At 41.6% G+C, this 25,234-nt stretch overlaps 1 protein-coding gene across 1 annotated transcript in view; it reads right to left on the reverse strand.

The window, feature by feature from the left end:
• The window catches only part of evi5b (ecotropic viral integration site 5b), a 34,665-nt gene that overhangs the window by 164 nt on the left and 9,267 nt on the right, over window positions 1–25,234 (reverse strand). Inside the window, exons 3-20 of the mRNA XM_080000227.1 lie at window positions 19,509–19,698; window positions 17,423–17,647; window positions 16,947–17,021; window positions 16,708–16,833; window positions 16,465–16,608; window positions 16,044–16,133; window positions 15,780–15,877; window positions 15,515–15,575; window positions 15,362–15,415; window positions 14,268–14,300; window positions 13,621–13,767; window positions 12,636–12,767; window positions 12,396–12,536; window positions 11,382–11,540; window positions 10,010–10,156; window positions 6,094–6,189; window positions 2,819–2,914; window positions 1–1,726 (exon numbers count right to left, since the gene is read on the reverse strand). The exon at window positions 1–1,726 is cut by the window's left edge and continues 164 nt beyond it. Coding sequence (XP_079856353.1) covers window positions 1,415–1,726; window positions 2,819–2,914; window positions 6,094–6,189; window positions 10,010–10,156; window positions 11,382–11,540; window positions 12,396–12,536; window positions 12,636–12,767; window positions 13,621–13,767; window positions 14,268–14,300; window positions 15,362–15,415; window positions 15,515–15,575; window positions 15,780–15,877; window positions 16,044–16,133; window positions 16,465–16,608; window positions 16,708–16,833; window positions 16,947–17,021; window positions 17,423–17,647; window positions 19,509–19,698 — 2,326 coding nt within the window. The 3' untranslated portion in view covers window positions 1–1,414. The remainder of the gene's footprint in view (window positions 1,727–2,818; window positions 2,915–6,093; window positions 6,190–10,009; window positions 10,157–11,381; window positions 11,541–12,395; window positions 12,537–12,635; window positions 12,768–13,620; window positions 13,768–14,267; window positions 14,301–15,361; window positions 15,416–15,514; window positions 15,576–15,779; window positions 15,878–16,043; window positions 16,134–16,464; window positions 16,609–16,707; window positions 16,834–16,946; window positions 17,022–17,422; window positions 17,648–19,508; window positions 19,699–25,234) is intronic.

Genomic DNA, 25,234 nt, shown 5'->3' on the forward strand with positions numbered 1-25,234 from the left:
TATATCTAGGTTGTTCTTTTATAACCCGTCACTTCTGCTCTAGACATGAAGAAAAAAAAAACAAGAAAAAAATCCAGGTCATCATGTATGAAATGGAGTGGAGCTGACCTACCCAAAAGCACAACAGCTTCGGCAATACTTAACTGCCTAAGACGCCATTCAGAAAACATATCCCATTTATATAATTTATCAACAATGGTTTAATAAGTGTCATATATTGTATTATTTCAACTTTCCCAATAAACGCTCCCTTGAACTTTCATACATGTCTGTGCAAATGTGTGACACGGCACACGTTAAAGCAACTCCTCTGTGGTTACGCCGCTCTCGACAAGTTTACATTTTGAGAGCGAGCAGTAAGGATGACAGCAGAGAACTCATAAAAACAGTACTTAGAAGTCAGCCCCTTACACCGGTGATAGTCTGCTCCATTAGTAACATGCTCAATGAACAAAAGGCCGACATTTTCAGATGGAAAGGAGAATTCATCCATTTTCCTTTCAACGGACCATACGTCAGCAGCCCCCTCTAAAGAGTGTAATCTGTAAATGTCTTCATTGTGGAGGCCGTGAAGGGGTTCGATGCCGTGTTCAGCTAGCTCTATTTCCCTTTTATCTGATTTGTACAAAACATTCTAAACATTAGATATGCAATAATTCATTAGATACATATGTTCAAGTTTGATGAGACTGAAAAAAAGAAAAAAAACAACAAAAAAAACCCCAAACATTTACATATGTACAATGATGCACAGTTCACCATAACCTGCTGACATCACAGATCCTAGTGGGAAAGAGTCTGATTTGTACAAAGGAAAAAAAAAAAAAAAAAAAAAATCGGCATCTCACAAATCTATGTTGGTTGGTGAGTTATCTTTGATACTGGGCTCTAAACCAGGCTTATCATGACTACATAGTGATATGTAGGTCATGATTTATTGGTTTCCTCCGCTCAAAAAACTAGAGGGAGCCAATTCGATGTGTTTTTTTAAAAAGCGGTTAAAAAATAGAATAAATTGGATGAGGTGTCCCATAAAGCATAAAACATGTCCTTGTGAAGTGTTGTTTTTCCTGCGTCATGTACCCAGCGGACGCCAGCAGGGGAGCACCTGTCGCTTTGGCCGTCCCGGGCTGTGATGGGAACGCCTCCCGTCCCCGTTCGGCCCGGTTGACTGCGGTTAGTTCTACAATCTAGATATTGTTTGTTATTTGCTTGGGATCCAGAATGTGGTACTCAAGCAGATGTTTTAAAAAAACAAAAACAAACAAAAACAAACAAAAACAAACAAACAAGCATGAAAACATATACTCCATAAGTGTGTTTCTCACAATATGAAATGACACTTAAAAATGCTGCTTAGAGAGAGACCCTTTTTCCCAAGGAACAGCCTCTGGTTCTGGTCCCGGTGCCGCGCTCACACTGTGGTGGACTTGTGGCTGCCATTGGAGGGCACAGAGAGACGCAGGGATTCCCCATCATCATCCTCCTCCTCCTCCTCCCCCTCCTCCTCCTCCTCCTCGTCTCCCTCACTGTCTGTGTCCGCAACTTTGGGGTGCAGTCGGACTCTGCCGCCGCCGCTTCTGAGTCGGCTGTCTGCGAAGGTCGAAGCCGTTGCTCCGTCTTCATCTGAAGAGTGGTAAGACCCGTCGTGGTAGTGGTTGACTATGTGGATGCCGTCAAAAGAGGGTTGGCTGGGAAAACCCCTCTGTCCTTTTAAGCAGCAGATCTGTAGAGAAAGCAGAGGGGCATTTTAGAAGGAAAAAAAAAAAACCAATGTAGGTCGACGCTGGGGGTAAAAAGGGTAAAAAAATAAAAAATAGAATAAAAAGATGATGATGCACTTGTGAGCAAAGGTCCAGCCATCCACAAAGATTCCACATGCACAAGCACGACAGGGTCAGTCTGTCGGGACAATCACTGGATTTCAAGAGGATAACGGTGGTTAATGGAAGGGAATTACACATGCAAACAACTTTATCCAAATGAAAAGGGGAACATTTTGAGAAGGCAGGCAGAGGTCAGGTGTATCTGGCTGAGGGTTGCGAAGCCGATGAGGGAGTCAATCCGGCCGAAATGAAGTCACATCTGGAGGGAAGTGCCCGGCAACGACTTACCTGCACCAGCCTGCCGTGCAGCAGACAGACATGAATGGAAAGAGGCGTTCAGAGTTCACGCTTAGAGAATCACACCATCACCCTGCTTACTCGAAGTGTGAAAGTAGATTTGCCTGTCTCTACTTGGCCAAAGGTCTTTCTTTTTCACAACCCACGAAAAAGAACTGCTAAGTATTTCCAGCAAACAGGTCAGAGTGTGTGTACGTGTAGGGGTGGTCTTTTAAGAGCAATTGTCTAAAAGAAAAAAAAAAAAAATTCCACATCCTTTACATTTTCTCACCTGTCAGGTCTCCTCACCACAAACACTTAAATCACCATGATTGATCTAAGGTCGTTTTTCTCCTCCCACCAGGGCTAAATCAACCCGGGAGGCTGTCGGCATCGTCTTCAACATATCCAATGATTAAGTGCAGTTCATTTCAACCACCGGTGAATGAGTCGCCGCCTTTAGAAAACCCTCGTGCGTAGAGGATTTGTTTTGCCTGGGCTGGGTTCCAGCAACTCTATACAGGAAGTTTATGGGTGTAGTTAACACTTATACTAATCTATTTATGTGTTTTTTTTCACAGAAAACCCAAATCTGAGCAGCTGTGAAAAACGACAAGAACCTGCATATCCTAGACGACGTATAAACACCTCGACAGGGTTCAACGAGGGCTTGAAGTTTCTTCAAGCGACAGAGCCGGACTGTGTCTGAGGCTCACCTCGTGTTGGAGCTCGGCTATCTGGTCTTTCAGGTCACGGATGTACTGGCTCGAGTCTGTGTGATTCAGCTGGCCCTGGACCTTTCCTTCTTCTTTCTGAGGAAAATTTAAGTATACAGAAATCAATATTACAATCCCAATTCTTGCATCATCAACAACAACAAAAATATTATATATATATATATATATATATATATATATATATTACAACATGTTGCTGAATTTGTTCGGTCCTAGCAATTGCGATGATGGTCGAGCCACCTAGAACACAGGGAGATGGTTGATGCTCTATCATTCTGCACACTACCTCTTAAGAAAATACAAAGGTAAACACCTGCTGCTAGTAGGCCCAGTCTCCAGTACAGTTGAGGAAAAAATTTATAAAAGTAGACTCTGTAGCTCAGACACATCAAAACATTGACATGGGTGGTTTTAAACTCAAGACATCAACGCCAGGGCAACCCCAGCACAAGAGACTGCCATTCACGCTTGATTTCCTCCTGGGGCCCTGGGGATGAGGCTGGTAGCTGCATTGAACAGCAAAACACGGCACGTGTGATGTTTACGTCTCAGCGAAGACATCTGCAGGCATCTGAAACAAACACTGTATTTCAAACCTCAAATCACACCTACAGCCAGCCGGTTTGTAGGTGTGATTAGGCAAGGCGAGCGGTGGCGTTGAGGCAAAGCGAAGCCAACTGCGTGGGAGAAGGGAGGGAAACGAGCGGGGAAGGGTCCCCCCCCTCCTGCAGGGGCGGGGTGGTAGGGTACGGAGGGCTCACTGCATCCTCTGCCTGGCCAACACCCCAAAAATAAAGACAGTGTCTTTCGATTCCTGTGGTGAAGGGGGTTAAAGGTGCGGGGACTTGATAGCACTCTTAACAAGCAATGTTATTCCAAGTATCTGGGTTGTTTTTGAGGTTTCCTCCTTCCAAAACAGTTACGATAAAGGATAGGCAGTTAATGAGACTTCCTTGTGCTCAGCTGCGTGAATCACCAGGTGTCAGCCTGTGGCCAGGAACGTCAAATGTGCTTAAGTGGTGGCTTCCTCGGCTGCCTGCAGCCTCAACCACCCTAAAAACGAAAAATCTGGAGCAATGGGCAAAACGGACATAACAAAAGAACACAGCTGTGTTAAAAAATGATAAAGGCCACAGTGGTTGGTAACCTCAAGCAATTTTTTGTCTTAAGAAAGAAAACTCCATTTAGATTTAGCTCTTATAATAGCAACTCAATTACATGACTGAACAATGTGCTATGATGAAAATTCATAAAATCTTGTTTGGTATTTGTTGAAAAGAAACTTGAAACAATGTGAGGAACAGCCTTGTATTGGTACAATATTGATCACTTCTAAAGAATGGTGGTGGTGGTGGTGGTGGTGGTGGTGGTGGTAGGTGGTGTAGTGTAGATCAATACCAGAACAGGAGAAAAAATATTACCAAATGCCTAAAACTGAAAATAACTACATTTCCCTTTCAGGCTGAAGCATTAAGTATAAATCTCTGAGCCTGTCAAAGAAACCTCAAAGTAAATCATGCATGTCAACTTTAGCATTCAGTGTCTCTTTGCCTGATAGGAAGTGGTTTCTCATCTTGAAGCAGAGATAGCAGAGATAGCAGAGCTGCGGTGCTCACATGGGCCGGGCGCACGGCTACTTCTGAGACCGAGACAGTGGAAAGGATTGCACCGACACCTCAATTGAATCATTCTGATACATAAGTCATAACAAACTTTATTACTAGCGGCCAATTTTGCATGATTACTGTAGCACTCCGAGTTGCATCACCTTGAAACTCAAGATGCCGCTCCATCCTTGTCGGCTTGCTCCAATTGTGGTCTTGCTTGTATAAGCCCTACTTGAGCTGAGACACATATCAGTGAATCGTGTCATTGTAAAAAGAGACGAACGTAATCACCAAATTCTGACCAGAGGACCACGGGGCAGCTGTTTTTCCTCGATGAAAATATTTTAAAGAGCAGGATATTTGCCCACAATCTGTACGACAGTTAACCAAACCGTGGACCAAAGGCACACAAAAAATCGGCACTGCAATAATAGTAAAGAAAAGTTAGCAAAAAAGTTTTCTCCTCTGTGTGTGGGCGTTGGATGGGAAGAGGGAGGCTGCTTGACATCTCCTGCCTGTTATAAGGAAAACAGCAGCTCTTCTCGGCAGCGCTCTAAACACAAAGGGCAATCAAGTGTACACAAGCGCGCCTCATCTTCCGGTGCTGAGTCAAAAATACCCTAAAATCTCAAAGCAAACTACAAATAACCCCCACTGTGGCAGTGTCCGCATGTCATTTCGAGATTTTCATTGAATAGTACAAAGTACAATATTTCAATCCCTCGCAAGCAGCACACAAAAGGTGTTCTATCCTTAGTCCGTCAGTTTTAAATAATGTCTGTAATGCAAATGAATATTCACTGCACAAAGTAAACATCTTCCAAAACATCCTCAGTACGACGGTGGTTCATTGTTTTTGGGGGGAGGTTTGCTGTATCGCCTAGTAACCAAACCTCAGACCACATGTGTGATTGACCTCACCTTTTGTGGGAGGAGGGGGAGTTTTTTTGTAGGTGTCTTGACAGTGATAAAAAATAGACTTAACTTTCGACAACCTCAAACATGTTTGATGTCTCATAAATAAATGTAGTAAAACAATATATAGCTATTTGAACAACCCAGACGATAAGAGGCTTCAATTCATAATTTCCGTAGATGTCCCTGAATAATGTGACAGTTCTTGACTTGACTCGTTCTTTCCAGCTTCTGTCGAGACCCATTTATAAAGTGAACCTGTATCTTGTGTCATTTTCCTGTGAACATTTTGGAGAACAACACATGTTTTCAGCTGATGTTTTTCGAAATACATAAAATAGTTCACACTTTATTTTGGATTTCGTGCGTCAGTACAATATGCATCAGATATGCAGATATACATGCGGTTCCATGTATACATCAGATGGTGCTTGACACACACTGCTTTGTGAAATGGAAAAAGAAAAAGAACGTCTCTCGGCTGACTCAGTTTATTCAACTATATATTATCATAGAAATTCGTGTCAGAAGTTTCAACCAATTCTTAGAAAAAAAGTTATGATAAGAGATGTATCTGTATAGTAGGGACATATGCTTCAGGACTAATATACATGCTTTGGATCGTTACCTTCATCTAAGAATGTTTTTTCCCCTGTTTGTTCCCCTTTGGGGATTGTCAAATCTTGTGCTGAGAGACACACAACAGAGTGAGAAAGGGGTGGGGGGCTGTACCTGGATCTCCAGCTCTGAGATGTGTTGCTGCAGTTCAGCCATCGCAGCAATGTTGTCAGCTTCGCGTAGCCTCGCCGCCATCACCTCTTCTTTACTCTGCATGGAAAGAAAACAACAACAAACAAAATGCAATTTTTAACCGTATTTACACCCCTTAGGGGTTGTTTACAGTCATTCTGAGCACTCCCGAGGGTTTTGTGGTGCTGTTGTTCTCAATAAAAAAACAAGTCACTTTGTAGGGGCCCGATCCGTAGAAGACACTACTGAGCTGTGTGTGTGTGTGTGTGTGTGTGTGTGTGTATGTGTGTTAGTGAGTGAGCCCGGCAGAAGGTTTATTCCTGAGAGACCGCGGTGTTGCTGAACTGTAGATAGGAGTTTAACAGTAATGGCAGATGCATCAGCACTGAGATGTTATCACCAACAGCAGAAACAAAAAGCTCCACAAGCAGTTTCCTTTTTCTGGATCGGAATATTACCCTTATCAGTATGTAGCAGACCAGGCTAAACTGATTTTATTTATACCCGCGTAGTGTGAAATAATTCATGAAAAAAAAAAAAAAAAAAAAAAAAAAAAAAAAAAAAAAAAATAATTAGTCTTAAGTACTGACAGCAATAGTATTCTCTATCAATTTACAATTTTAGTACAGGGTTCATTCTGGCATAACAAAATTAAATTCAAGGAAGTACTACTCTAAGCATTGTTTTTTTTCGAGGACATTTATAATGTGATCTTTATAAATTCAAATGGTAACGCTTTATATTAAGGTCCTCGTGATGAGCGTTAGTTAATAGGTAATAAGGCCCCTATAGGATGCTTATTGACATTATTGTGTTATTAAGACTACATGTGTTAATAATAGCATTTATTAGCAGTTAACTATGCACTTAAATAGTTAACTTTGTCTTTATTATGGGTTATAAGACTATATAAGTGTTAATAATAGCGCACGGAATACGCACTGAACTTGAGTCGCATATTAAGGTGTTCCTGATTGGTTGGCGTTACTGTCGCTTGTTGATGACATCACACAGTGGAAGTGAAGTGCCGTCAGAATCAAACACATTTCCACACGGGTCGTTTCTCAATACCAAGTACGCAAAGTCCGGACTTGCGGACTTGGTAGTTCAGACATGGCAAGTTCGACTCGGGAGTACAGACTCCCGGGGGTGGGAGGACGCAGGACGCAATCGGAACAGCAGCGTACTTGATGACGTGGACGTGTGATGTCATCATCTCAGCTCGTCTTGGCAATACGTCTACTCCGGTTATCTTCACTGTAATGTGTATTTACAATAAAACTAAATGTGATATAAAACACAACCCTACCTCTTTTCATTTTCAAAAATATTTATATGTACTGTATGTACTATTAATATGTACTGTAATAATATTTAAATGTTCCAAGATCTGTAGCCTACATATAAGGCCAGTGGCGGGAAAAAGATCGTTGTGGGGGATATTGGTGTATGAAGGAAGGAGGAGAAACGAGAGAGCAGACATTTAAAAAACTTAAAATTTGACTAAACACGAGGTAAATAATGGATCGGACCCGGCTTGCTGTTGCCGTTGCCGTCGGTACCCTGTACAGTGAGGCGGAAGAGGAGGCAGCTGACCTGAGGAGGCGTATCCAGCAAAGAAGAGCCTGGATGCGGTCGGTGATGGAGAGGAAACGAGCCATAGTAGCTTGTCTCTCTAGCTTTGTAAGTTAGTCTAATGATTCTGCTTTTTGTTAACCTGTCTACCCATTTATATGTAGACTTGAGTTTACTTCGTACACCTAGAAAAAAACGAATGTAGTTTAATATTCTATAGTCTGTATTTAATGTTTTAGAGATTGTTTTTAATATATTAGCTGCACTTTGTAGTGGTTAAGTATACTGGTTTATACTGAAGGGTGTTTCTAATATTTAGTTTATCCTCATTCATATGGGATGGACAAACACCTCTCAATATCAGATGACATAAAAACACAATATTCTAACCTTGCTGAGGTTAATATTTATTGCGGGGCTGTTGTATTACATTACACTACATTACCTCTCCGCCATTACCATTACCATTACCACCGCTTGTTGCGAAATGCATTCTGGGATACTTGGCTGTCCCAAGTCCACACAAGTCACCACCGATGCATCCCCGATAAAATGGGCGGAGCAAGTCCACATCCGGGCATTTGGACTGGACTTGGCTTGATGCAGACTTTGAATTGGAACAGTACTTGGGCTGCGACTGATGACGTTTCACAAGTCCACAAGTACAGACAAGAACGCAGATTGTGAAAGGCCTACGATGTTCCGTGGAAAAGAACAGGATTGTTTCGAATAGCGGACGCCTTTATTAAACTATTCTTATTATTATCATATTTTTATGTGATTATATATGATTTTTATATAACGTTTCCAGAATATCCTTTACAATATATAGTTTACCTCAATCTTCAAGGATGATGTAATTGTACTAATAAGTGTGCTATATTTTTCAAAGGCCTTTATGGAACACTCTTTGTGACTGCGTCTGGCTGCCATTTACGCCAAAGTGATGAAAGCAAAACAAAAGATTCCAAAAGAGCTGCCTTAAAGTGTTATTTTGTGCTTTACATCTCAAATATTGTATTCATATGTAATTTGTTATCACATTGGATCAACCTTGACCACATGTAGTGCTCATTCCAGATGGAGGAGCTGCAGAAATCATAGTTAACTGTAATAAGTGCTATTATGAACACTTAGTCATATTAACGCATAATAAAATCATAGTTAACAGCTAATAAATGACGTTATTAAATTACCTGTAAAATGAAAATAAATGTATTCTGAGTTGTCACACCACAAAAAAATGTGTTATTAACCACCAAGCCAAATTTGAATGATTAAAAAAAAAAAATCGCCATGTATTTAAAATCAGGTTTCAATAGAATGGAGAAAATAGGCAATACTCTACTCTGAGACGCTGAAACCACGCCCAATCGCATTAATCATGTTAAACGTTAACATTGGAGTGAATTCCAATGCCTAAACATTCTGCTGAACCCCGTCCTCTGTCTAGTTTCTCGCCTCAAAACGGTGCTGTCTGGCTGCGGGGACCCCCCGCTCTCTGGTGCCCCATGCTGACTCCTCCACAGGTCAGGTTGGTGCTCTGCGGCCTGCTAGCATGCAAGCTAACACTAACGTTACCAAACCCTGCGTGGTCAAACCAACGGGACAGTTCTTTTTTGTTCCAGGCGCATAGGCAGCAATTCATCTTCCTGCTGGTGGGTGCCGGGAGCGAGGGCACAGCTCTTACGGGCGCAACACTCGGAGGCACCCACGGGATCGGCACCAAGACTTGGCATGAGTTCACGGTCTCCCTGAAGACGCCTTTTATTCCCTGTGTTTATTCCCAAAACAGCGTTTTATCCCGAACTCCACGCTTAGCTAGCGGGCTGTTAGTACGCATCACCACTGATGCGGCGATTTCCGACCCGGCATTTATACAGTGTTGGGGGGGGGGTACCAGGTAGGTACACGTTATGTCACACGTCCCTGATTTAGCTCCACCCAAAAAATCCAGGCCACAGAAATGGTGAGAAAGTTGAGCGGTCTAACTCCACAATTCAGTCCTACATCTTTCAGTCCTCCAAATCACTGAATTCACTTTACAGGGACCTTAAAACTTAAATAGTCTTACTCTCACAATAATGTTAATAAGCATCTCATAAGGATTTATAAGGACTATTAATGCTTATTACAAAGACCTTAATATAAAGCATTACCATTACAATCCACTATAACTATATAACTATATATCTATCTCATTGGAATTCAATGATCACATTTTTTCAAGGACTTTACAAACACTTTGGCACATAGGGTGCGTCGCCCCTTCCTGGTAACTCTGAAAATAGCAATCTGAGATATCTCTGTTAGGAGCAGGTACCTTGCATTGAATCTCAGCCTGCTTGCGCTTGATCTCCTGCATTTGCACGTGTAGGTTTTTGTTTTGCGCCGTCAGCGTCTGCACACGGTCCTGGAGGCCGCACCCCTCCTTCTCTGCACGCCGGATTTGGTTGCTGTGAATTTGGCTCTGTAGGAAAAAGGGGTAAGAATTTTGTTAATCAGGGTTGTACATTAAAGGAGCCAGGCAGAAGTGGCGCAAAAAAAATTGTAGCACAGTCATATCTAGAAGCTTAAATTAGTTATTCAGCAAAGCAACTTGTTATTGGTGTACTGAGAAAAATCAACCAGGAATTGGGGGTTAGGGTTAGTAAAAAAAAAAAAAGTGTTTGTGTTTTCAGAATCAGAATCTCCCTCTTACTGTATAAAATATCTCACACTCCTAATTTGAATCGACAAAAAAAACTAAGCAGCCATCATTCTTTATGTCAAAACAGTTGAGTGACTATATCAATGGAGAAAACCAAATGACAAGACAGAGTCAGAAAAACTGAGGTAAAATGTAAGATTATTTTGTTAAGAAATCCCAAATTTTATAGTATTTTCTAGCCGGCACGTCACAGGAAACAGCCCTTCAATGTATTTGCTTAATGCATCTGTTCCTCTATATTCTGTTTCCATTGTTGGTGGTGGTGTCCGCCCTTCTTGGAATGAACGCACTGATCAGGAGAAGTGAAATGCAGCTGTGGTGAGTTTGATAAACCAGTGTAGCTTGCAGCGAACTGTCAATATGGATGCCCAGTCACAAAAACAACAGCACTCTCAAATGAAAACCTATCCCCACCGCCTCAAGCGACCAAGAAAACCCAGAAGTAAACAATAAATTAGAAGAAGGCACACTTTCAAGAAAATAAAGTGACCGTTGGAGCAAAGACCAGGCTAAATCTGGATGTTGGGAAAAGTAAAAAAAAACCGTTGCATTTTCAAAGGAATCTGGGACTTAATAATGTAACCCATCCAACACAGATCATCCTATGGATTGCTTCTCTCATTTGCATTTTATCAAAGACAGTTCAAATGCATTTGCATACACTCTAAGAACCCTGCAAACTCTTTAAATGTCAAATATGATTTTTTAATTCATTCCATGAAGCAAAGAAGTGGGTGAAGTGGAAGAGGTGAGTGAACCACTCCTCCACGCTCCAAACGTCCTCGCTGTGTAGATGACTGCTGCCCTCTGAAGGCTGCGGCCTGAAGTGGCGAGTGCTACGCTGAGCCGCTTCTATCCCATTCGATTCTCCACGACAACACAATGTTTTCACCAGCGCATGTGGGCCAATGAGACAGGAGAGGAAATTGAGGAACTCTGCAGGCGAATCGAGGGGATAAAAACGTGCGCCGGCGCGAGTTCTCACTTGCGTCTCCAGCTCCAGCGTTCTCTGTCGCGTCTCTCGCAGCTCGGCCTGAGCCTCCGCCTCGCGCAGCCTCACACTCATCAGCTCGTCCTGCAGCTCGCTCAGGGCATTCTTCCTTGGACCGTCCTTCCAGCGCCCGGTGTCGCGCGCCTGGTAACGCTGAGGGAGGGGCACGAGAATCAGTCATCTATTCCATCGATCAAATCAATTAAAAAAAGTTGCATATTCTTGCATCACTTTTTGGCCTGCAGTTCAAAGCAAAATTATTAAGGTGAGTGGCTAATATAAATTATTCAGCAATGAGCAAAAAATATCATGTCAAAAAAAGCACAGAATTCCTTTCTTTCTCTTTCTCATAACAATACCGAGGTTTATGTCTGTGATACCAAATTTTCCATTTAATCTGACATGAAATCTAGAAGGCTTGGCTACAAAGCCAATCAAGCATCCTTGACAAGGAAACACAATACAGATACTGCACTCATGTAGCCAGTATCCAGGGTGCACTTGGTTACACGGTAACCAAACTGGTTCCAATGCAACAAACCGGGTCCAGGTTGCATTTTCCAGAAACCCAGAACAGTTTCACATTCTATATTTGGAATTCCACAGTACCAATCAGTACTGTGAAGACAACCTTTTACAGATGTTGTTTTGAAGAACATTTTTGTATTCAAACCTGTTTTCATGTGTTGATTCCATTTATTGTCTTTTAGAGCAGATTTTCCATCAAGATGACGCTTGAAAAGTCAGTTATATGAAACACTATAGATGAGAAACTAAATATACGTCACAAGTATAAACATGTCTTACAACAGCTAAATAGAGCTCAATACAAACTGATATATTAACTTGTCAAGTTGTGTTTGGATAAAATCCGTAACTTGGAACCATCAGTTGAAGTAGATTTAAAGTGGATGCGGAAACACTGGGGATTATGAAATACTTTCGCTATTTGGTCAGTATATTGGCTTTTCTATGGATAAAGGGCTTCCTGGAAAATCAGCTGCTCACCTGCCAGTGCTCTTCCAGGACTCGGACCTGCTGCCTCATCTCTTTGAGGCCTGTCAAAGCCTCAGCCTCCCTCAGCTTCACCCCAATCAGCTCCTCCTGAAGACGCACCACGTTGGTGTCGTCTGGTAGCGACATGTTCCTCTATGAAACGACGGAAATGAAACACTCAGTTGAGGTTGGACTTTCTGAGCGAAGGTCAGCGATGGGGTGAGAAAATAGAGGCAGGGTCAGAGGTCACACCTTCTCCATGTCCAGGATCTTGTCCTGCATCTCCTTGAGAGCACACTGGGATTCTGCCTCCTTCAGCCTGGCCTGCACCAGCTCTCTCTCCAGCTGCAGGATGGACTCTTCAGAGTACCGCAGGTTTCCCTTCTACGATACACAATAGAGAACAAAGCGCCTCTGTGGGTCCTCCGGACTGAACATCATTGTCAAAATATTCAATCAACTGCCATGAAACAACGAACAGCCATTTTGTTTGAATCAAAATTAATGTGTGTTTACATAGTCTAAAAGGAATACTCTCTTCGGACAGCAAACATCCACACAAACCGAGAACTCATTTGACTTTAATGACAACTGACACCAACAAGCTTACCACCATCTTTCTAATAAATATTTTATGATAGCTCATTGTGAAGCAAATTATGTAAAACACCGTATCCAGAGCCCACATTGTCATCACAAATCTATCCATCAATAATTAAGGAGATTCACCAAGAGAACTACTGGTTAAAAAGGGCCACCGCATGTGAAATCTATCGGCTCACAAAAAAAAACAAAAAAAAACAAAAAACAACACATCTCTGAGAATGCCAAAGACTGGTGAGGGTGACTGAGCTGCGTCAAACACCATGTCCCAATTTCAATTCATGCATAAAAGATATCATTATGCATAGTCCGTGCGCAAAGTGGTCAGAATTCAAATCCGCCACTGCATGGATTCTGTTGCTAGGCAGCGATGCTTTTCAGGTGCGCTTATGGAAGAGAGGGTAGGAGACAAAGCTAAAAGAGAAGAGTGACAACATACCACAGACGGAAAGATGAACTGTGGCCTCGAATCTTAAGACACTGAATAAATCTAGTGAAGGAGAAGTTTAGGCATTGAATTACGCAAGTACAAAAAACTCCAGGTAGTAATGGAGAGGGCGCTGCCACCTGACAGCTAGCGCGGCTGGCGGCGGGACTGTACCCGCCTAGCCGCAGACAACGTGCCTCTCCTTACCGCTTTCGGCTGCTGCTGGAGCTGGGTGATGGTTTTTTGGGCCTGCTCCAGCTGAGCACTGGCCTCCTCGCTCTGCTGTATGACTGTGGCCAGCTCCCGCTTGACCAGGTAGTTCTCCTCTGCCTCCTGGGCTCGAGTCACTTGTCCCTTTGGACACAACCAGCCGTAGCCAGGGGCGGGGTTGAGCACGGTAAGATGAGAAATGGAGGGGCGGAACGGTTGGTTTTAAAAAAAATAAATATATTATAATAATTTTTAAAAAGATAGAAAATTATTGTGTTCTTTTATGTGCATGCTAATTTTTGTGTTGCTATAGCAAGTGATTTTTGAGATTCTTATTAGAGCTCCTAAGAGACCTAAGAGCAAGCTTTGATAAATGATATGTGGTTTATGTGACATGCAACAACATGAGATCACATGCACGTATGGAATAATGCATTCTGCTGAAGTGATCTGGTTTGCTCTTTTTAGATATTTAGAGTTACAACTTGCTTTCTTTGTTCACCATTATTGTGCCTGGGCACTAATCAACGACATGCAAGGCTTATAAATCTAAATGAAAGAAATCCTTAAAAAAAAAAAAAAAAAAAAAAAAAACAGGAAAGGTGCAAGATAGGTGAGAGAGAAAAAGAAAATAAAGGATATACCTGGATCAATCTATCTGCCAAGGAAGCACTTTCCTACAAAACAGAGATATCAACAAAAGACAGCAGAGAGAGACAATCCAGAGGACAGTTTAGAACATAAAAAGAAGAAACACTTGATTGTTTAAGTGATGAAACCCAATATTCCTTTTTTCTCCTTCCAGATAACTATCAGTGTTAATTGTCCAACTTGAAAAAAACGGAATTTGACATTTTGCAGAATGAGGAGGTCGAAAAAAGGAACATTGGCAAAAAGTTGTGTTGAAAACAATGAGGAAAAGGTGACAAAGTGAAAATGAAATGGTGTTGATACCACGGTGCAAGGTCAGAGACAGGCGAAGCACAGGACAGCTACAGCAAACAGCTTAGAAAATTGTAGAAAAATAGCACAAAAAATTGTTTATATGAGCGATGTGCGTTTTTAAATTAGGCTCTGAACTATTACTGTTACCCTTAAGGCCGGAACAATGTCAGTTAGTAAAAATAAATAAATAAATAAAAATTAAAAAACAACACATGTGCGGCAAGTCACAAAGAGATGTTTCAGGAACCAGAGAGCAGAGGCTGTAACAGGGTGTCCAAAGTCTCCTCTCCGGAGGTCGTCCCTGCTCCCACAACACAGACCTCATGCACGGTGCTGCAACCAGGCAGTGATGACACACACACACACACACACACACAGCTGGGGAACGAGTGAAACGGTGCAATTGGGCATGCGGCACTCTGCATCATCGCAAACCACTCCAGTCACTTTTTGCGCTCCAACCCGCTCTTTAACAGTACGAGTTAAAATGAACGCAGTTAGTGTTGACGTGCACGTAGATACTAAAGCATCACGAGAGTCACAAGTGGCAACATCTCCGAGAGCCATCGCACCATGACGGCTAGCGTTTACGAACTAAGCCCAGTTAGTGAAAGAAGAAGAATTCATGTGTTCCGAACAGGTCAACAGGACGTGCGTGACGTATGAGCACACATGGGATGGGTTAAAATGAGGTTGGTGATCTTTTAGAAACAAGTCGTAATGGTGTGTTGTTCGTGAGGGTTTGTTTGACTTTGACAAAGCAACGCGCTCAAACAATCGCCACAACACTCACTTTCTCCAACGTGTCGATTCTCTGCTTCAGGAGTCGGTTCTCGGTCCGCAGCCGCTGCAGAGCAAGCAGAGGCAAGGGTCACAGAATTCAACCAAATACGGAAACTGGACGAGCATTTCTTGTCCTCGAAACGTAACACTTAGTTTGCCGCACCTTTATTTCCACCTGTTCTTCCATTTCCTTAGTTTTGATTGTAGTGTATTCCTTTTCCAACCTGAAACATGTCGCAACACATAGAAAGAATGCTGAAAAGTCGGCGATTCTCATAAACATTTGCGGATACAAAAATTACAAATCAAACTTATTCAATAAATATCATGTTGATGAATGTGAACCGAAAAACCCTGGCATAGACAGTTTTCCAGGAAACGATAATGGCGATAATAAGAGAATTAAGAATGTTCAAAGTCCTTCTCACTTCTTCATCTTCTTAGCATTGTACTTGACTTGATAGGCAGCCAGGATGACCTTGTCTGGTCCGCTGTCCAGCTGGTGAGGGATGACCCTCTGAAAGTGCTGGAGCGCAGAAAGGAAAAACAGACTGGATGAGTGACGGCCAGAAACCCAGACATTACGCATAATGAACAAAAACAAAATGTGTGTGCGGGGACGATGCACCCGTGTCCTCAAAACATTATCAAGAGAATAATTTACAAGACGGAACTTGAGGCTGGATTTATACCTGTAACATTCCCTCCATGTCCAGCTGTATTAGTTCTGTATGGTTCATCTGGAGGATGGCGAGTCCCACACGGAACACAATCTCCAAACCCTGGTAAAATAAATCATCCGTAGTAAAAATAGAAAACAAAATAACAATGGATTTCCCAGCAATAGTCTACAGCGGCTGAATTTGTGCTTTAAGTGTAAAAGAGAAACTTATTGAAGTTAGTGGACCAACAAGTTAGTTAATGCTCATTTAGCCCAGCAGGTGGCACTACTTTATAACGGCTACTCTACACTGGCTGTGATGCTCATTTTGGGCAATTTGTTTGCCATTCTTTCAATAAGCACATTGGCAATTCCAATCATTTCATGAGTAGGTTGTGTTGACATTTAATAGTAAACATTTCATATTAAACTAAACGTCCGTTATAACTGACCTCACACATGAAGATGTCAAAGATCCTTGTGGCGACAGGCAGAGGGAAGGAGGTGAGGAAGATGGTGAGGAACCAGGAGGAGGCATACATGGAGGTGTGAAAGCTCTGAGCTTGGAAATGCACGTGGAGCTCGGGGAGATGCTCCTGATTGAAACGTAAAAAGACAAAACAAAATAAAATATTTAAATATATTTCAACATCATATATTTTTCAGAATAATTTGCTTTCCCTTTTGTTGCTTACTTGGATCATACACTCAAACTGGTACATGCAGAGTCCCAGCTCAGCCATACTGGGTTTGAAGAGCTCTCGCAACCTGTAGTCTTGCATCAGCTTCACAAAGACGCAGAACGCCTCCTCTTCAGGCATCTACAAGAAATACATGAAACCATTAAAGCTTCCATATGTATAGAACTCAGTTAGTTTAGCCTATTCAAATCCACTGTAGTAATGAACTGTCATATTGGTAATGTAGTCATTACCTGCATGAGCAGCAATCCAACGATAAATGCACTTCCTTGACAATAGCCAACCTCCCGGTCGACTAGAGAATAGGCCTGAGATGACAGCGAGTGGTTTGGGATGAGACTCAAAAGGTGACGAGCATATTGGAGTTCAGATATTATTCAGATGATATACTGCATGGCTCAGGGCTTCTGGGGTCAAGCTGGAACTGCTAACTGAAGCTAGCACTACACCCTTTGTTTGTCTCCATACAGCGACTTGTATGTTGCATCAACTATAACAACAAAATTTGTCCCTCCAGGGTGTTCTTACCACTTGTGCAATAACTATGCTGTATAAGCAGTTAGAAAAAAACAAACAAAAAAAACACAATGAGCCACATAGGGATTTAGATAAATTGCAATTTTCAGAGAGAACAAATTATTTCAATAAACAGTCATAAAGACACATGTCATGTCAAACAAATGCTACTTGAAAGAAAACTAGGACAAACCTTCATAACGTTGAAGAGCACTTCCTGGCCTAAGCTGTCTTTCTCCTTGAAGAACTCGTGCTCGGGGTATGTGCGCGCAATATCCCTGCGAATGAGCTTCTCGCAGGGCGAGGTCATCTTCAGCAACTCCGAGTATTGATCTTTGATGGGCATGTTTTGGGCATTGCACAGCAGTTGCCACACTATCGCCCTGAAGTGGTGAGGGATCCCTTTTCTGACAAGATCCTGTATGATGAAAATATTTAATCCAATCATGAAAGTCAACTCAATAGGCTCTGGATACATTTTATATAAACAGTGAACATTTAGTTAAAAAAAATAAAAAAATTAATAATACTTTGAATGTGATTTGAAGATGGAATAAAAATCTATGACCCAAAACTGAAAACATATTTATCTTTATTAAATGCATTTTACTTGTTTTCTTTATTTTCTTATTATTACTGTCATTGATTATTGTACATTGATTACCTTATATTCATTTAAAGTATTTTGATTTCCAAGCTGTGTAGGAAAGGTGCTATACAAATAAGGTTATTATTGTTTAAGAGCAAACAGACAGGGCCACACTGAATGTGTGACTATGAAGGCAGTGACATATTTTCTGATTTCTGCCCTTTATGTCATTGAGAACAACTTTCTATTTCCGAATACAATCTTGTAAACGAGGCGTTTAGCTGCATTAAATGTTTTTAAATGTTTTTCTTGTGGCGTTTTAACTGCTGATGCGACCTCATTTGCCCATTTTCTCTGCAGGAATGGAACGCTGGCCGGTGCAGATGTGGTGGGAGTGTGCCTGGGTGAGTGGTGTGTGTGTGTGTGTGTGTGTGTGTTTGTGTGTGTGTTTGTGTGCGTGTTTGTGTGCGTGTGGAAAATGAGCGTAATGTGCATCTGGTCATCGCAGGGTGCATCTGGAGCAGAGCTTCACCCACACAGTCTTCCAGCAGGGGATCTCTCATCCTCACATTGATGTAAGTCAAGACAGGCGAAGCCTTGTGCACAGAACAAAACAGCCTTTCTGGCCCGTCTTCTCTGTGGCTAAGGCTGCATTCAGAAAAGACGTCGGGAGAACCACCTCCACTAATGCTGCGTAAACGTCTTCGTCTTCATGACACTTTCAATCGATTATATCAACCAGAGATCTCTCTGCCAAGCGGCACTAGTGGAAAGTGTGTTTTGAAGCCTCACAAAGCCTCTGTTAGGGTTGAGAGTAAATCGTTTTTGCTGATAATGACAGAGCGGTTGAGGTTCCTCTTTTCGATGGAAGTGTGGGGGAAGAGAACGCCAACTGAACATGTTGAAAATGTATCAGCAGTCTTGATAAATATCTCAAGCAAGTTCCGTCCATCTGCTCATATTAGCTTCTCTTAAATAATTTAACACCACAACCAGACACGTCAAGGGCTTGTTACCATTCTAACCGTGTTGATGCTGTTAAAGAAATCGATACTTCAGACCTAAAGCAAACCTTTTTAAATACCAAAAAATAATCAAATAAAAACCTAGCTTAGCATTTACAAAAATGCCTTTCAACAATAAGAACATGATATTACCCATTTACTCTTGCTGCTCAAACCTTTTAGGTTTTTAATTTTAGCTTATTGAACCTGAAGAGACAAGTTAATCGAGTATGGAAATATTACATTGAACGCCACAGAATTGTCTGATGCTTTTTAGTACTGATGTAATTCAGCTGGTGCCGGTATCAAATGACGCTACACAGCCAAAGAAAGAACATTTTCTCGCTAGTCCATTGTTATACTACGGCAAGGATTCAAACCCAGGACCTTCTTGCTGTGAGGCAACAGTACTAACCACTGAGTCACCATGCTACCAAACAGTTGAGCAAAAAGGGGAATATGATTCTTGTCAGAAATTGATAGTTCTGTCCAAGATTGCCCATAAATGGTTTAAAAAAATTACGTAAATACCAGAATGTTGGGGTCTGACAGTGGCTAGAAACACACTAGTTTAATTATTTTAAAAACACAAAATGAAAGTGTAGTACAAAAGTATAATATTCTCCAGGACGTGACTCAGGTTAAGCTTTGATGGCCAAACGTGTTTAAGGTGCTTAAGGTCTCACCTTAAGCTGCTTCTCTTTCTTCTTGCGCACCTCCTCCCATTCATTGACGATGCGGCCCCAGAGGATCCAGGAGTCTTCCTCCAGATGGGAGAGGTTGGAGGAGGCCGAGGAGCTTGACACCAGGGAGGAGCCGCTGTTCCGCCTGGAACCGTTCACAGAGCGCAGGGACTTACTGTCGGTCTCCAACAGCCTGGAGATGAACGGAGAGAACACGGTGACACCAGCATTTGGGGTTTAATCCCTGGACGGCTAGGAGGGAAAGGGAGTAGGGAGACGATCCCTCAAATAGACGACTCTGGAACCTAAGCCCCAAGGCATAAAACAAACTCAGCGGTGTCAGTTTTAGGAAATATGGTTTTGGGCACAGTTTGTCTTCATACACACTGAGAAGAGGCAAAAGGATTTTAAGATTCTAGAAAACACTAGAGCAAATGGTATTTGACTAGAGTAAAACTTGCTGCTCATTCCTCGATTAAATATCAGAAACCCTGTATGATTATTGCCATAACAACTATGCAGGCATATTAGGTAAAAAAATAAATAAATGTGTGTGTTATGTGTGAACAACTGTTTATGTTCATTGCTTAAAAATGAGTTACATCTATTGTGAAATGTTTATAATGGTGATGGAACTTGAACTTGAAAGGGAGTGGAGGTTTAGACTGGGTAAATTCTTCAACAACTGAACCAAAACAATTATATAAATTGTGTTGGCAACGGTGCCACCTACATTTTGAAAGCATAAATACGAGTCTAAGCAACAACAAATGCATAGTACTTGTGTTCAAGCCTCCCTTGTGCCCATGACAACCCATACTATGAATTCTGTTTACATCCCCAGCCCTGAAAGTAGGCTACCAGGGTAAACTTAATAGTGTGAGGAGAGTGTGTCTGTTCTCAGTTTGTCACTGAAGCTGCAGACAGGCTGACCTGATTGAAGATCATCCCAGAGAGAGGGAGGGAGGGAGACTGGTCTCCCTGCCAGTACTGAGCAGAGGATACCATGACAGTCACACAAAGGCTTTGACACCTGATCTCGGAAAACAGCTGGGGCCTCTCGACTGTAGCATGTGACGTCAGAGAGTCCTAGAATGGCTAGGGTTACATCCAAATTTGGGTCGTGTGGGAGGGATTGAAATACAGGGACAGCAAGCGCAGCCAGAAAAGAGTCTTCACCTATATTCTGAATATAAAGGCCACAAAGTGAAATCTACAAGCTTTGCGTCCGTTTGTGTTGGGAGGAAACAAAAACTATTATAATATAGTAAAAATGACTCAGGGCACTGCTGCATCAGGTCTACTGAATGCTAAACTTCATTCATAACAGAACATTAAAAAATGCAGTTAAATACTAGTGATCAAAGTATTGAACTTCTATTTTTGTATTAATACATTAAATACACCCACCCCTTGCCGCTATCACAATTTGCATTGCTAATCTTGTTAGCATCTCATTGACAGTAGAAGCAAATTAGAAAGCAAAACCTGCCAATTTTTCTGTTTCATTTTGAGTTTGCCCACATCAGACGAACAACCACAGAAGTTCAAGCCTACACTAAATGTGGAACTGAATGTCCTGTAAATTGCATGGAACTTAGTGATAGAGCGGCTAATAATTCACCAGTAGTCAAATAATTCGCACGATCCTAGGCTGTATCGCAAATGGGACAAACTATTTAAAAAGTAAAACAAGATTTGGGGCAACTAATTGGAAATGGTGAAATTATTCTCACTAAAAAGTTATGAGTTGTGACTAAGAAAGAAAAGCCATAGTAAGCCAATATATTATCTCTGGATTTTAAACGAGTAAATTGGTGCCCTGCTGTCAAGTGACAATCAACTCCACAAAGAGAGAAAGCCATAAATGCTATTTAGAAGAGACTTCTGCCATTCTTACCAAGAGAGACTCATTGTGTACTCCTCATGTCTTGATTGTGTAGGAAATTCCAGAACACTAGCCCAGCTCACTCACGCATTTAAGAATTAATGCAGGACTCACTTGGTTGTCACGTTGCTAGTATGCTTGTCCATGTCTCTTATCAGGACTGTCGGGTACAAAGGCCTTCAGAAAACACACACAAACAACCATTGGGTAATGGAGGGTGAGATGCAACGCAGCATCTGCATTGCAGATGCGTTTTCTTCCCATCTTCATTAGGTAGCCGAGCCGATATGCGTTAATCATTTGTAAACAATGAGATCTATGTTTTTGAAAATTAAGGCATGAAAGGAGGTGACGTGAGCGGAGCAGGAGGTGACGCGAGCATGCTTTGATCTCTCGAGAACACGGAAATGAGTACAGATCCAACATGGCAGCACCCAGCTCGACAAACTAAAACAGCAACCATCTGCTCCAACTCAGACAAATAAAGCGATTTGCAAAAAAAACATAAACAAAAAAACCATTACACAAGTCCAAAGTGGAGGACCTCGTGGATTATACTGATTATTAATATAATGAATATGTGATGGATAAAGACCAGGACCGTAACAACCTGGCCAAGAGGCAGAAGGCAGACTCAGCTACCGATACAGATGACCTAATCCCCAACGCTGTAGAGGTTAGTGTTTTGAATGAGATTAACAAGAAGCTAGACATGCTTGGTCCACTCTAAGACATCACCGAGATTAAAGCCAGCCTTGATTTCCTGCACTGGACGATTGGTCTAAAAAAGATCTAAAACCCTCCGTGTAGCGTCTCACAACGGAGATGGAGGTTGTTAAGAGAGAAAATAAAACAATGAAAGAGACTATCCTGGATATGCAATCCAAAAGTATGCGGGACAACCTCATCTTTTCCGGGATCCCAGAGAACAACACTGAGACCCCAGAAAACATGTTGAAAGACTTTCTCCACACCGCCCTAAACTCCCCACAGACACCGTGAAGCAGATCACTTTCCGCCGGGTTGACCGAATCGGACACAGCGTGAGGAACCATCCCCGCTCCATCATTGCTAAGTTCGAACACTTTAAGCACGAGGAGCTGGTTAAAAGCAAAGGATGGGAACTGAAAGTGACCACGCTGGGTATGAATTCCGCCCCCCCTAATTCCCCTAGGAGATCAATGACTGACAGAAGGTGCTGTCCCCCATCCTGAAAGAGAACCAGCAGAAGGGTAAACGGGTATCGCTGGTTCTTGATAAACTATACATAGACGGTCTGTTAGTCCGGGGCTCCTCTACCACACCCTGGTTATTCTGATATGCGAGATGTATAAATTATCATCCTATGTCAGGAATCTAAATATAGATGACTCATCATCTCACCTTCCTTATCCTCCCTCCATACCTCTCCCATCACTCTCACTCTCTCACTATATGTATGCCTGACTCTGCAATGTATTTTTTATCTTTTATGGATATGTAATTTGTTTGTGTAGATATGAAGCCCTACAAACTTTACCCAATACAATGACAGTAAAAAGGAATGTAAAGGAGAAAAATACTGATTTATCTATGAAAAAACATGGGCACGGTAGTTTAGCTATTGCCTTGGATGCACAGTGCTGTTACATGAGAAAACTACAAATCCACATCCACCACCCCCTTACTAACCTCAATGACATCCATTATGTTTGTTAGTTGGAATGTGAGAAGCTTAGGCTCACTAGCTAAACGTAACATAAGTCACCTCCCCACCATTAAAAAAAAATAGGTATTTCTATATTGATCAATAAAAGCATCCCATATCAGAATAGAACGACAATATCAGACACAGAAAGGCGATACATAATGATTAATGGAATTTTAGCAAACCATAGCTAATATTTATGGCCCCAATGGGGACGACCCAAATTTCTTTCACAATATATTTTCAAAACTCTTAGAATTCTCTGACTCAATTATACTGGGAGGAGATTTCAACACAGTACTTGATCCGAGTTAGCCCGTTCACAAACCAGAGATAATTACAAGTCCTTGCGTTCGTCTGACAAAAAACAATATGGGTGATCTTGCTCTTGGCAATTGTTGGCGATCAAATAACCCACATAGAGAATACATATTACCCACCACACCACAAAAACTTCTCTACTTTTTTGACTTTTTGACAAGTAACTTGTGAAATCCAGTCAATTGTGATCTCTGATCACGGGCAAATTAGTTTCAACCTCTTAAATGAAACCAACCAGAACCCTACTGGCAGGTGGCGGTTTAACACCTCACCTTTGACAGATAAGAAATTTAACCAATTATTTTCCAGAGAACGGAATTCCTTCATTGAACTGAAGGACTCTCCAGAAATATGACCATCCTTACTCTGGGAAACTCTGAGTAGTATTAGTAGTATTGGTATTATTTCATTCTTCACTCACAAGAAAAAGAAAGGACAAGAATGCTAACATAAACTAGAACAACGATTAAAAGACTTGCATTCCAAACAAGCCCACTCACCCAATGAGCAAATCCGAAATGAGATGCAGACAATTACATCTGAACTTGATAATATCATCCATCAAAAGACACTTCCTCATGCAACAAAGAGTGAATATTTTTTGAACTCAATGACAAATCAGGTAAACTCCTTGTCAAGGATCACAATAGTCTTTATTGCAAAGTAAGTTTACACAAACAATGAATTTGTCTTGGTGTTCAGTGCATACATGAAACATAAATGTAAAACAATAAGTAAAATATTGGTGAAATATATAAGCATAGGGTAAGAGTTAGGCTTTTTTTATTTAATAAAGCTCTACAGTTTTTGCAGGAATGCGCAAATGTTCAGTATAAAGTCTAACAATATGTGCAATGTTCAAGGATAAAGTCCAGAGAATGATGAATGTGAGTTAATGTAACGCATAGATATTGTGATTTAAAGGTCATTAGTAAAACACTAACCAACAGAATTGAAAAAGTAATTCCATTTATAATTCACCCCGACCAAACAGGCTTTGTCAAGGGCAGACACTCATCCAGAAATATGCATACTGTTATTGCTTCTTCAGATGCCGAAAAAGCATTTGACGGAGTTAATTGGACATATCCCTTTTCCACCCTGAACAAATTTGGCTTTGGAGAGTTACTCATCCAATGGATCCAATGATAATTCTGTACAACTCACCATCTGGCACTGTCATGACCAATGGTTACACTTCACAGCGTTTCAATCTACAACGTGGCATTTTCAATGACAGTAGTCCAACCATCAGTAAATTGGTTTAATACTCGAGACTCAATAATGGCTGCTTAGAGTAGCAGCCCTAAACTTCAGATTCTACGATTTAGCAAACCACCTTCAATTTCTAATTAAATGGTTACAACCAGAGCAACAATCGGGCCATGGATGGCGAGAAACTGAACAAACAGATTGTCAGGATATATCAATGTGATCTCCCATTCCTTACTGAATCTATAGAGGAAAAAAGCTGCTTTTTCACAACAACTCTGTCAGCCTGATGGAAATTCAACCAACTCAGTGGTTACACTCCAAACAAATTCACTCCAATCTGGCACAACCCAGATTTTCTGGTTAAAAATATACCAATTATCTTCAGGACTTGGAAAAGACAAGGATATAGTCATCTGGAACACATTTTTGAAAACAATCCTCATATCTTTTGTGATGTCGGAGGTCGGGATTTTCCCTTTTAAACTGGCAGGGTGGGTGAGTATAAAGGAAAAGGTTGCAAACTTGGGTTCCAACTCAAAAAGATTGTATTTAATTCAACAAAGCGACTTAGGTTCTTCGAGACTGGGCATTCACAAACCAAAACACAGGAGTAATGGA

Source organism: Zeus faber (assembly GCF_960531495.2).
Source record: "Zeus faber genome assembly, chromosome: 1".
Classification (NCBI taxonomy): domain Eukaryota; kingdom Metazoa; phylum Chordata; class Actinopteri; order Zeiformes; family Zeidae; genus Zeus; species Zeus faber.